We start from the raw sequence: 13,997 nt of genomic DNA, 5'->3' as shown, positions 1-13,997 counted from the left end.
CTCTTTAGGTCAGTAATAATGTTTTCATTTGTTTTATTCAAGCCCAGCCATTGTATTTTCAAAATCTACATTTTAACTGGGCAATAATACTTATGGGTCATGAGATGATTTTTTTTCTAGTGTTGAGTTTTACAGTCAGGTAGAGAACGCATACTGGTGCTCTGTTGAATGATGAAAATTCCTTAAGCTCTTTGTAATCTCGTTAGCAGTTTGTTCCTGTAGGAGTTGGTTTAAATGCTGTTTTGACATGTAGAGAGCTTTAATAAGGATCATGATGAAAACACCATGTTTTGCACGTATTTTAAAAGGAACTCTATGCACTGGCTCCCAATTTCATATTTGATTTGCCAAAAATAACTCCTCCAACAGTATAGAAATCTTGGAGACTAGATAATGACTTTTTTAAATGCCAAATGTAGGTGGATGAAGATGAAGATTTTGAAGATCAGAATAAATCAAAGATAGGGAAAAAGAAAGCAGCATATGCTGGGGGCTTAGTCTTGGATCCCAAAGTCGGTAAGTTGTGGCAATTTTCTTTCTTCTATGAAGTTAGAGACAGGTAGGTTATATTCATGCAGACAGATTACAGTGGGCAATCTGTGTGTCATGTGGGAGTTTGTGCTTGTGGTGGTGGAGGGTTGTCGCATACAAGAAAATTCCCAATATTGGTTGTGGAATTGCTTATTCTTGGGACATTATTTTTCTTAGCTTTTTGTGAGAAGATTATGGTCTTGAAATGAATTAGGACCGCATATCTGTGTATAATTTTCTAATGGACACGTAAGTTTTCTTTCAGTTTCTCCTCTACGTGGGGAAAACTGTACAAGTGTCCTATAGTAACACAGAAGCTATCTGTTCAACTCTGGTGAGTTAATGGGGTTGGATCGTTCCACTTCTGACAGCTTTGTATAATGGGTACTGATCCATCTCAACAGCTACTTCAAGGGATTTAGATGCTGGAAATGTGGTACAATGTATTTCTGTCACTTAAATATTAATTCTGGAGTTGGATTAAGTCCTTAGAGAGACTGAGTAATTATGACTTTTGTTTTAAACTCTGTTTTAGGTTTTTATGACAAGTTTATTTTGCTTCTCGACTTCAACAGCTTGTACCCATCAATTATCCAAGAGTTCAACATCTGCTTTACCACAGTGCAGCGACTGTCATCAGAAGCACAGAAAAGGGCAGAGGTTTGTGCGGAACTTCAGTGTGGTTTTGGTGAATCAGCTTTTTAAGAAACTGTTCTTTTTCACTGCTTAATGTTGGCTTTTTCCCCCCTCTTGCATGTAAAAAAGTGACTCTTGTTTAAAGATGCATATTAAGTTATTGGTTGGGACTTTCTGAATATTATATATCTGTCATCTTCCTTTCAATAATACTCTTAGAGAATCTCGGTAAATTCTCTCACATCTAAATAAAATGTTGGTATCCTCATGAAACAAGATTCTTAATGAGGTTCTGTTGTCCTTTTTCAGCCCTAGGTCCTCCTAGCAATTTCTGAGCCCCTTGACCAGTTTAATCCAAGCTTGGTAGAGGTTTCCTAAAGTTAAGTTGCCACAAAACTTGTGCAAACGTACTTGAATGAGGGAGACACAAGTTTCATGCTTCTGCCTGGGGGAAAGAATGCCTTATAAACTCAAGCCTTACTAGACATCAGGAAAACTGAGTATGTGTCAGGGAGTGATGGTGTGTTTATATCAGCTGCAGGACCAACTTCATGGAAATTCATGCTGTTTAATACAAGCATTAAACTCTTTTAAACACAGCTGAAAAACCTGCTGAAGATGCAGTTCCATGTACTGTTTTCTCAGTAGCTGTGCTGGCCATGACTTATCCATGGCTGCCTATTCTCAAAAACATAGTCCTGTAACAACTGAAATATTGTACCATAGCAGAAATGAGGAAAAAGGTATGTGGAACTCTGTCAGTAAGTTCCTCCAGACTCTGGGTTTACCCCACTTTCTTAAGTGTGCTTCGGACTGAAGCAGCTAATTTTGATTTCTGTCATGGTATGATATTTAATCATTTGGTGTCATTTCTTGTTATGGTTCTTCCCAGACCGCTTTACTGAACTTGCAACCTCATAGTGTCTCTGTTGCCTTTTCTTTGTATATTTCTGTCTCTTTCATTGTGCTTGGAATTTCTTTCTGTTTTTGCTGAGCAACCCTTTCTTTGGTTATGCTAACAAGAAAAATGTGTGCTTTCTGTTAGGTTGTTGTTCTGCTATAATCAAGAGTTGCTTGGGGTGGAGTTTTCATTCCATTGTTGATTTCTCTTTTGTCTGATACCTTTATTCAAAGTATCAGTTCCACAGAGCGTGTGCTCCATTTTACAGTTCTGAGCACCAAAAATACTTCTGTAATAATAAAAGGAAGGTGAATTTTTTCAGCACAGAAATAATAGCTTGTGTGTGTGCTTTTCTATCTATCTATCTATCTATCTATCTATCTATCTATCTATCTAATCTATCTAATCTATCGTGCTAGTATGTGTTTTATCTGCATTTATATATATACATATATAATACACACACATACATGAAAAAAAAACAATCTTCCTGCTACTGGTCCATGTCTCTTGGTGTTCTCCTAGACAGAGTCAGGCTTAGTCCCTGTCCCACAGCAGGTACTAAGTAATATAGTTGAATAGCATAAAAAACCTCTCATGCTTGTTCTGAACTACTTTGGGTGCTCTGCAGGGATAGATACAAGCTGTGTGGTTTTGGATTTTTTTTTCCCCAAGCTTTTCACTTAAAACATTAAAATCTACTTTTCAACCAAAGTGATAAGCAGTGCTGATCATTTGACAGGTTGAAGAGGAGGAAGAAATTCCAGAGCTTCCAGACCCATCTCTGGAAATGGGAGTTTTGCCTAAAGAAATCAGGAAACTGGTGGAGAGAAGGCGCCAAGTTAAGCAATTAATGAAACAGCCAGATTTAAATCCTGACCTTTATTTACAGGTGTGTTTTATAGAACTTGTTTGATTTTCTTCCCACTCCCCTTAACTGCCCTGATCAGCCTTGCAGAATAGGGATGATTAGTAGTGAGCAGTGATTGTAATGTGCTTTACTCATAGCCCATCACTGCTGCAAGCTATATAAAAATCTGTGAATGTAATTGTGAACATTAAGTTCTGTTCTCTTCTGGCTATGGTTGTATCATTTTTGCTGGTTATGTTTCTTTGCAGTATGATATCAGACAGAAAGCTTTGAAACTCACCGCTAACAGTATGTATGGCTGCCTGGGATTTTCCTATAGCAGATTCTATGCCAAGCCTTTGGCTGCTTTGGTGACACATAAAGGGAGAGAGGTAAGTCATTAAACAGGTTAAACACACAGGTAAAGAGGGTGAATTTAAGCTACCTGTTTTTTCATTGAGTAGAAGAATGGTCTTGTTTTCAAACCTGCTTTGGTTTCAGAACTGTAGTTTTTATCTTTCTTCTACTGCAGAAGTTGGAAAAAAATGAAACTGGTGTCTAGAAAAGAATCAGATAAATGTCTCAAAAAGTATGAGAAGTTAGTGCTCTCTAGCTAGAGCCTTATTTTGGATTAAACTGCTTAGTTTCAATGGACTAGCTTATAGTGACGAAAAGAATCAAAGCTGTTTCCATATTTTCCATGAATTTCCAGTTCTGCTTGATGGGTTAGTCTTTGATTCAGAAGTATGCTTCAGCTCTGAATGAGCTTGTCTTTGGCCAGTGTCCTGTGCCCTGGTATGTTGCGTTCTGGAAACCCTTAAGTTTGTGACAGGGCTAATTAATCACATGGTGACAATGGATTATGTATCAGGGCCTTATTTTCAGAAACTGTTTGTTCCTTAAAATGAAGCTTTGCTTTACCCTTAAGAGGCCAGATTTTAAGAGTTGCTCTTAACTTCATAGGCAAAATTACTCTTGCTATTGATTAGGGTGGCAGCTGGTGCAGACCACATCAGTTTGATCACAGTAGGAAAAAGAATCATTAAAGATCCAAAACCTACCACTGATACACAGTGCCTTAAAACATATTTTTTCTTGATGCTTCATATCAGTTCTTTATAGAAGAGAATACTGAGCAGGAATCTTCAAAGGTGCCAGGAACAGACGTGACAGGATGGGTGGTCAACCTTTTAGTTGAGCGGGGAGATGAATGTTGTTTAGAGCCACATACTCCCTGTGGTGGGAAAGCGCACCTCTCCTTGCTGTGGATTATCCAATGCACTGAAGGTCCATTTACAGCCCCCAAATGATGTGCATATGGGCATTTTATTTCTGATAACACATTCGTAAAAGTCTTCCCGTCTAAACAGTTTTGTAGAGACAACCTCACATTTTCTGTCCTCCCAATTTATCTAACCGGTATGTTTAACCTTACATGTATGTTAAACTAGGAAATAATTTCCAAGTTTGATAACTGTAAATGTGCTATGCATCCATGTGAATTCAAATTTAATGTTTCCTTTAAGGAATTAGTGTCTTCTGTTGTAAGATTCTGATGTATCTGTCTGTGAGGTTGGCATGAAAAGCAGCTGAGTATCATAGCTTTATATTTTCTAGCAGTATTTAACAAGTAATGGATTTAACTTTTTACATTTTTTATGATTTCCATTAGTCATATGAAGCACCTGTCACAAACTGGGTATTGTATGGATACTTGAGCTTTTGGGGAGAGGGAGTAATTTTTGTTTGCAGATACAGTTTCTTTTCGGTTGTCTGTGACTGAGGAGATAATGGTGCATAAAATTCTGGAGTTCCTGCATTATGTTCCAATTGATGGTGGAATGGGAAAATCCTAAAAAGGTGGTACACGATGTGCTAGGAAGCACTTTGAGACACTTTCTCTTACATAGCTGATTTTTGATTGGAAAGGATTTCTTACCTCTTAAATTCTGGTGGTGCCAGATGTGGGCTTGCTTCTGCCATGACATAACACACATTTGAATCTCCAGTTTTGTAGTTGCTCAGAGTTTTGGGAAAAACTTAATACTATGGCACAGTATTGCCTGAAAGTGTGTTGTACCCAGTGCAGGTCTAAAAGTTCGTCTGTGGAATGGGACTGCTGGGAGCACAGCAGAGAGAGGGCAATGAAAGTCTGTGGGAACCAGTGTGCATCTGGCAGCACTAGTGCAGAGTGGGGCATTCCTGTCTTGGTAGGTCTCTTCTGTGCAGAACACACCTCCTGTAGAGCTAAAAATATCCTTTTTTCCCCCCATTCTTTGAGGTAGATTAGTATTCATTACTCTGGATACTGTGGAGATGACAAACTTCTGAAAACTTGAGAATATTTCAGGGTGATCTGTAATTTTGTACTTCTGTGCAGGTATGATAGATTTTGATGAAACACACGGTATATGCTCTATTCTGAAAACTCGGATTTTTAGTTAGGTAGTCAATAAACAGATATAGCTTTATTAGTTCCTTATTTCTTGAGTAGTAGTGTTGCCCTAGAAGATGACACAAGAACACAGCTTAGTTTTCTGGGTTTTTTAAAGTTGAAATATTTAATTTTGAAAAATATTACTTTAAAATTTTATATTAGTTTTTCTATTAATTGTTTTCCTCTTACCACTAAACGGTAATATAAAAGAGGTGAATGTTAAATATCAGGAGATTTGGGTTCTCTATATGAAAAGGTAATTTAAAAATAACTATTATGGAAAAATGTTAATGGCCTAAATTTAAATGGTCTTTTCTTGATCGGTAATTGATACCTTTTTAAAATTTTTTTTTTTTTTACTGTTGTGGAGGGGACCTGAGTAAACTCAGATAGGCTTGTAGATGTCTAAGCAGGAAAAATACTGTGTGGTGTGAAAACTGAACTTAATATTTGCACTAACACAGTTACAGTTCAGTCGCTAAGTCTTAGGTGAAGGTTGAAAGTGGGAAATACATTTCAAGTTGAAGTTCTTGAAGCTCATTGTAGCATTAAATTTTAACATAGCTGAGAAAAAATTAGTTTTGATCACTTTGATAAATTGCTGCTTTCTAATTGTGTGACTGAAGACCCTTTCACTGAAGCTGTAGGAAGAGGGAGCACTGGAAGCATCAGATGCAGAGTGCTTTTGTACTCTCCTGGACTGTAACTTCTCTTCATGGTTTGGCAATGCCAATGCACTAAAAGTAGTGGAGCTGCCATCAGGTTCCTTATGGTGACTAAAAATTCTTGTAACTACACATTGCCATTTTAAAAACCTTTTTATAACTATGCTAGTGTTTGATGTGTTCACTTCATTTTGATGTCATACGTACTAAATATCGTGTGGAAAGGCCATTTATAAAGCCAGATCATAGCGCTAGGACAGAGTGTGATCTGTAAGAATTTAGTTCTCTTCAGTCAGTCTTAGCGATATATGAGCTACTGTTTGACCTCTATTTAGCTTAAGACATGTAGCAAAGACGTGTAGCAAAGCCTTACAACTCTGGCCCGTGTGTAGACTGGATCCAGCAGAGAGGTTAGCGTGTGTGGTATAATTTATGTGGATAGTGTTGTAATGGTAGTGAGTTTTCACTAGATGGCGATAGAGACCTTGAGATCATTAACCAATTAAGACTTGCATTTTTGTCACAAGAGTGTTTTAAACGTTGACTGTGGGGTTTTTCAAACCGGTCTTCCTTGTTTATTTTTTTCAATTGTGGGTACTTTCGAGCAGGGACGATGGGGTGTATCAGTGTGAATTTGTCAGAATTTCACGTATTTGTCAGTATTTAGTGTATGTCACAGACTGGTTAAGTTTTGATGTATTTGGGGGAAAAAAAGGGCAAAAATTTGGGGTGGGAGAGAGTTAAAACTATGGCTCAGATCTGTTTGACCTTTTTTGGAAAATATAAATGTTTTCCTGTTTTCATCATTAGAAATGAATCAATGCTTGTTCTTACAACAAATTTTAAAAAATTCTCTATGCATTTGCAATCTAAATGTTACATTATTGATCTGGAATGTGTTAGAAGGATTCCTGGATCTTCCCCCTCACCCCCTCCCGGGTTACTAAGCGTTTGCCTGGACATTGCTCTTGTTGTAACTACAGCAGTTGCTTGCATGGAAAAGTAATAGGAAAATATTTAATATATTTTTAGCTGTCCTTTAATGTAATTTAACAACTGGAAACAAGATGAGTCGGTGTTGTACAACCAGCCAGCTCTGCACTAGCAGGCAGTGTAAGGTCATGCCTTTCTAGCCTCTTTAAAGGACAAGTCTTTTGATGAAGTGTCAGTTGTCTGGTTTCCCAAAGGCAGGATGCCCTCTGCTGCAGGGTTTTCCTATAGGACAGCAAAGTTGTTGAGATAATTTTAATCTGTAGGCAGCTTGGTTGCTAATGGCTGTCACTCAAAGCTGAGAGGCCTTTTCCAGGTACTTACTTTTTTCTAAATTGTTTTTCATTGTTGCGTATTTTTGCCCAAGCAGCTAGAAAACTTGCCTTTGAAAGGAAAATAACACATTTGCTGTTTTCAGCTGTATTAACAGGTAGATCTAGTGTTACAGTATGCAAAATAAAAGGGGGGGAAGAGGCAGTTGGGTTAGTTCCAACTTTCTCATTCAGATCCTTTAGATACATTCTCAATTAATAATTAGTTTAAGGCCCTGGCAGTCAAAAGGAAAGAATAAAAGCATGTTATTGCTGCAGTCTGGGAAAAGAACGGATGAGGGAGGAGAAAGATGAAGTGGAGAAAGATGAGCTCATTTTAAAAAAATTAAGCAAGGGTAAGTAAGCAGGTTAATGGCCATCTATTGTAATTGTCTTCTGTAAAGAAATCCAGGCATCTCTTTTTTTGTTGTGGTTTTTTTTTTTTTTCTTGTTCATCCAGAAAAATCGATCATCAGCTACTTCCTTTTAACTGCACCTAAAGCATTGGTTACACAGTCTACATGTGTTGTCATGTGAATGGGGCAATTGTCAGACTCCTCGTGTCTTCCATGTTGTATGGGAAAAAGGGGTTTGTTAAAAGAGGGAAAGGAGCCTCCTAAAGTTTCATATAAGCATTTAAACAGGGTATACAACATCAGTATAACATTTTTGGAAGATGTGGAACTCAATGGCAAAAGGCTAGGCAAAGAGTTTCGTAATTGCTTTTAAATATAAAAATGGCAAACTGAAATCTTACAAGAAATAGTGCTAAATTGTTGCAGTGCCCTTAAATGGAAACTGTTGGGGTCAAACCAGTTGTCATTGTTGTTAAATTTATGTATGCAATTGTGAGCCAGTGAAAAAGCTATGTACATTATTCTGCATGCTAATATCTAAAACAAGTTAGAATAGACATTTCAAAGGAGAGGCTGCTTACAATCTGAAAATGCAAACTGAGTACCAAGTAGTAGAAAAATTATGGAACATCTTAAACATTTGTTGAAATGAAATACTATTATTGTTAGTCAAGTGCATGAGATGACATCTGGTCTGATAAAGACTTGTGCATCTCCAAGGAGAGGAAATGAAACATTTCAATTAAGAAGAATGGCCAGAATATTTTGGGTGAGGAGGAAATCAGTCTGAAGTAAAAAATGTATTTTATTTTCTTTTGGGTGGTGTGGGGCTTTTTCACTGGACAGAAAGGTTTTATTTAATGGATATTCACCGAGAAGTGTTTGGGAAGATTGATTGGATCCAGATTGATTGTACAGCAAGTCAGATGAATAGAGAGACTTCATTTTTTGTGACTGCTTATTTTAAGATTGTGCTATCGTGAGAGATGTGGTGCCTCTCACTTCCTGACTACTGATTTCCATGGATGGGTTATAGCAATTGCATGGCTCCATGGTGAGTTGGATCAGCCTGGTGATCTGAGTTGAAAATTACTCTAGAGGAAAACAAAATCGATTTCTGTTGGATCAGTGACTCAGTGACTCACTGCTCTTAGAGCTAGCAGAAAGGAGGAGGTCGGAAAGTGGGGCCAGACCCAGTATGAGATATAAGAGGTCAAACATGACCAGCCTTTTTTCAGATCACACCCGACTGTGAAGCTGTAGGGTTAGTGTTAATAGGGCAAACATGGGGGGGGGTGTGTGTGTGTTTGGTTGTTTTCCTTCTTCTGTGCTTTCGTTTTTTCTTATGGTTTCCTATCTTGTAGTTTGTTCCTGTGTCGCCAAAAGACACCGATTTTGCTCAAGGTTTATCCTAACCTAGCTGACTAGGTAACAAGAAGATATTCCTCAGCCAAAATTGTGGTAAAACTGAAAACCAGGGTACTGGGAGACCTTAAAGAGCAAGGTCTCTGACACATTGTATCTGAAATGTAACAGTAGAAGCCCTATGTGTTGGGTAGAGGACTGACACCTCAGGATCAGGAGAGATAGAAATGTCTCTCCACATCCTGTGGTAACAGGAAAGACTCTCAGGTGTCCAGTAAAATATAGGGGAATGCACTTGAATCCTGCAACCCCCAAAGTTTGCCATGCTTTGGCTTTAGAATAACTGAAGATATCCTTTAATCCCATCTAGAATACTGTAGGGATTATGGGACTCACAAGAGTCAATCCTTTCATGTTTCACTTCTTCACTTGTTTGTGATGCCTCATAAAAGGGAGATGCAGGAGCTTCACCACAAAGGTGAGAGCTTTTGCAACATCTCAGCACTATTTGTAAACAAATTCATTTTTCAGTACCCACTGTTAAGGTTGGAAGAATACAAGTGCTAACTGCTGTTTTAATGTCTTTCTTCAGCCTGTATATTCATTAGCACAAGTCTTTGCAGTATGCATTTTTGTAGCTCAGTAGTAGCTTGCCATAAAGTATTTCTGGTTTTGAGACTTAACAGAAGTTGGTTTTTAGGCTGTTACTGCCTCACTCATTTTCATTGTGCGTTTATCTTAAATTGGATGTTGGCCTGTTTTAGAAACCATGGATTTGGATACCTAGGTAGTAATAAAGTTTTCAAAATAAAAGAGACTTCAAATTAAGGGGAAAAAATAATTTTCCTCTTCAAGCACTATTCCTAAGAGCATAGAAAAATTATCTAACTGCAGTGTCTGGCTCCCGCAAGACTTAAATAAATATTCATACTGTCCTTCAAAGATGACACTTTGATCTCGTAATCAAAAAGTTTCATATATTTCCTGGGAATGTTGCCCACTGTTCAAAAGCTCACTGTTGCACAACAGACTGTATTAGAAGCATTTTGCTCCATCCACTATTACATGATCTATTCTTTATTGTCTTTTATGAATACTCGTTTGACCCTACTAGATCTGCTGTTTTCAGGGAATGAGTTAAGCGTGGTGATGATCCAACTCTTGTCAGAGTAGGACATACAGGGAGAGGCTGAGACCTGGGTTTCTTCAGTCTGGAGAAAAAAAGTTTAAGGATAGAATTAATTGTGGTCTTCAGCAACATAATGGGGGCTATCAAGAAGATGCCAGACTCTTCCCAGAGATGCACAGCCTTGCACCAGTCAGGTCTAGCCCTGACTGGGACAGCAGGTTGAGTTCGATTACATCTAGAGATTCCTTCAAACCAAAACTGTTTTATGACCATCAGTTTAGAAGTTCCTTTAACTCACACTCAGATTTATCACCAAGGTCAGATAGATCCAACAAATGCAAGAGTAGCAACTTGTCATCTGAAGTAAAGAAAACTAGGATGAAGACATCTCAGCAGTGATACTTGTCATAGCAGGCTGTTTTGGTTTAAAAGCTAAGCTCTTAGTACTTTGAATGCAGGTTTTGCTGTATAGATCAGGTTGTGTGGTCATTTGCATGTATGTCCTTTTGCTGGGCCTGTGCCAAGATTCATTGGCTTAATTTAGAAGATATGCATGAATGGCTTATGCTATTTTCAGCATCAAAATATACTTACAAGACAGATGAAACAGTTTGTTCGAGACCTTTATTTATCTGTGGAAGGTAGACTGTCTTTACTGCTGCAGGTGCAATACCTTGTAAGGGTATAGATTTTGGTGCCCAACATCAAGAATTCTGCTTGGGACAAAGGATTCTCAAGAAGTAGTTATAGTCTAACAAGCTGGGGCATACCCAATGCAAATCTCTTAACATAAACAAGCAATATTAGGACCAAGGAGACCTGTAAGTCAGGTATATAGCCTAAACGAATTTGTTCAGACTTCCTTTGCAGTAGAAAGAGAGCAGTGACAAAGCTGGATGAAATAAATCCCCCAAAAGGTGATTGAAAGGCACGTGAAAGCTCAGTTTATGCTTGCTCTCTCTGTTTGCTTTCCTTCCAGTAGTTACACATAATGTAATGCAGGAGATGTTGCTGGTGGTAGCGTTGTCTTTAGCTTCAGGCTATGCCCTTTATCAAATTTACTGGGTAAGGTTTCAGGGAGTAGGATTAAATTATATATGTTGATACCTGCTCTACAATTTGATACTCTGTGCATTCGCTGATTTGAGCCACTAGAAACAGTTGCTCCATACCTATTTTCAACACCTGGATTAGTTAAAAAAAAAAAAAAAAATTAATAAAAAGATAAATCTAGTTCCCTTTACCGTACATGTTTAGTCTTCTGTGTTTTAACTGACGAACTCTAAAAAGAGCAAGAAGTAGTTGGTTGGGAGTGGTAGGTGGTTCCCGCTTGTGTCACTGAAATGCAGTGCTCATCAAGCAGTGGTCATCAAAAACAGGGAATGTCAGAACGTCATTTGAACCTTACTTCAGGGATTAGTCCTTGGCAGTCATTTCTGTGTGAGCTTATGCTAGTCTTGGTGATTACATGAGGCTGGAGAAACTTTTAAAATCTGGATAATGATGGTTGGTAAGCCCTGGTTTAAAAAAAAAAAAAGTGCCCTTTTGACATGTAGCCTTTATGAATGATGATTCCTGCTTCCTGCTGAGATAGGAGCAGCTAGCCATAGCCAAGCAGTTGCACGGCTGATTCATCTCAGATTGATCATGCCTTGTTAAGTTAATGCTTTCTTTCTAATTATTTGCCATGAAACAGACCAGAAACTGCCGAGTTTAAACTGTTGGAAGTTAGCAGAAAAGCAGGACTGTGTAATAATCTGCTTTGATGAAGTTCAGGGTCATGTTTCCTAAAATGCCTGGGTAAGAAAGGTTTCTGTGATAGAGATATAGGAGACCTTGAGGTACAAATACTTTTTTTATCCAAAGAAAGTGAATCTGCAGAACAGTTGCCAGGGAGAAGGATAACTATGGTAAAGTAATCACTCTGTACATGGGCTGTTTTGCCCTTCAGTTTGGTACTCTGAATTGTTCTGTGTGCGGCTTCATTCTATTAGGCAATACCACAGTTGGCACACTAATAATTTATTTTCTATTTTCTCTGACTGACTTCAGTGCAAGAATGTTTTCAGTGTTAACTTCATTCTTCTTCCTTGATGCTTTTAATTTTACTGGGATATCAAACTGTCACAGGCTTTGTTGTACTGTAATTTGTAACTGGCATGTGGAAGACTGCCACAAAACCACAGGGACATGTCAGCCCTATGCTGAAGTGTATTGCAACCTTCCTGTTGTTTTTTTTATCTGGTTGGAATCTTACTTGTTGAATCTAGAACTCCCTCGGCTGTACCCTTTGATTTTTGAACAACCCAGATATAGGTCAATGACAGCTGTTTGGTTTTCACATGACCTTAATTTCTCCTGTTTCTCCTCCTTATCTCCCTCAGAATTCATCATCATCAACGTCTTTGAACTTAGGAAAATACCATTTTTGTATTTGCTCATGAATCTGTTGGTTTCTTTAAATCATAATAGCTCCTCTGTGTTGATGTTTTAATATGTATCTTACCTGGTTTTTATGGTTCATGCATACCTTCATATTTTTCAACTTAGAGCTAAAAGTCATCATATTGGAGCTAAAGAAAAATCAATGAGAAGCCTGTACTTTGAGAACCCCTGCAGAAAGCTTTGATTAGAGAAAAGCTTTAGATCTGACTCTTACACACAATTGTCCATCAGGTGGCCAGACATTTTGGCATGTGCTACTGTATACTGCAGATGCTAGAGATGGAAAAAGGTCTATTACATCATGTAGTTCATCTTTCAAAGTATGTATATAGTTCGTTCAGCAAAGACACAACTCTTCATGTTTGGTTGTGTTTGTTTTTTTTTTTTGTTGAAGGCTGTTGTCCTTCAAGAAACCACTTCTAATTTTGATTTTACGATGTTTTTTGATCCGATTGCTTTTTGTGATCACTAATTTTTAATAGCTTTAAGGATGGAAGATGAGCCTGCCTTCAGTAGGAATGTGTTAATTGACAGGTGTCCTGAAGTTCCATGTTCTTGGCAGTGGTCCAGGATGACAGAGCAGTAATGATTTAGAAACTGTCATTCCTTCCTGGTGAAAGGATTGGAGGAAATCTGTGAAGTTATTAACTACTAGTCCCTTCTAGCAGATTGTGAGAAGATCATTATGGTGTCTAATTAGTTGATATTACCTCCTTTATGCAGAATGTTTGTGGGTTTTGGGTTTTTTTTTAATTCTTTTACATGCTGTCTTATGGCTCACACCATTTCCCCCCCCCCCCCCCCCCCCCCCCTTTTGTAATGTTCTGGATGGTTACTCTGAGGATTTGAGTAAGGGATCATGTTCCTATCTCTGTGTGGTGTAATTAGGACAGCTATTTAAATGTTATCTGGAACCCATTTACCCTATCTGTCAGTTGCTACTTAGTTCAGTGGAAATGCTTTTATGTAAATCACAGAACAATACTTCTGACTGGTAACAAGACTGGGCTGAATGTAGGGGACTGAAACACTTCATCCTGGAATAAAAATGTCTTGCTGAATTGAGGGTAGATTATAAAAGCTGCCACTTTTTAAAAGTGTATTATGCTGGCTTATGTATAAATTGAATTAGCTGTAATACTCCTACAGTGGGAAACTTCCACTTATTCGAAAAAGTTTTGCAGAAAAGCTGATACACGTGAAATTTTTCTCCTAATTTGCATACTATTTGATAAGTTGGACCAATGTTCTGTGATACCTTTTTGCAGAAAGCTACAGTTTTTGTGTTTCTCTAAGACCAGAGCTGGTCTTAGAATATTTGGAATTAGTGCCTGATGGCAAGGGAGGCAGATGCTTCCACTTTATAGGGATCTACTGGCAT

At 38.1% G+C, this 13,997-nt stretch overlaps 1 protein-coding gene and 1 non-coding gene across 4 annotated transcripts in view; both read left to right on the top strand.

The window, feature by feature from the left end:
• Nucleotides 1-13,997, top strand: part of POLA1 (DNA polymerase alpha 1, catalytic subunit) — a 206,752-nt gene that overhangs the window by 32,978 nt on the left and 159,777 nt on the right. For all 3 annotated transcript variants that reach the window (XM_074929696.1, XM_074929714.1, XM_074929705.1), the window contains 4 exons: nt 420-516; nt 1,067-1,191; nt 2,811-2,960; nt 3,188-3,310. In XM_074929696.1, coding sequence (XP_074785797.1) covers nt 420-516; nt 1,067-1,191; nt 2,811-2,960; nt 3,188-3,310 — 495 coding nt within the window. The remainder of the gene's footprint in view (nt 1-419; nt 517-1,066; nt 1,192-2,810; nt 2,961-3,187; nt 3,311-13,997) is intronic.
• Nucleotides 774-904, top strand: LOC141956616 (small Cajal body-specific RNA 24). Its single transcript, XR_012632987.1, has one exon.

The sequence above is a fragment of the Athene noctua genome, chromosome 1 (assembly GCF_965140245.1).
Source record: "Athene noctua chromosome 1, bAthNoc1.hap1.1, whole genome shotgun sequence".
Taxonomy (NCBI): Eukaryota; Metazoa; Chordata; class Aves; order Strigiformes; family Strigidae; genus Athene; species Athene noctua.
Note: the sequence above shows the minus strand (reverse complement) of the source record. Positions and strands in the feature narration are given on the sequence as shown.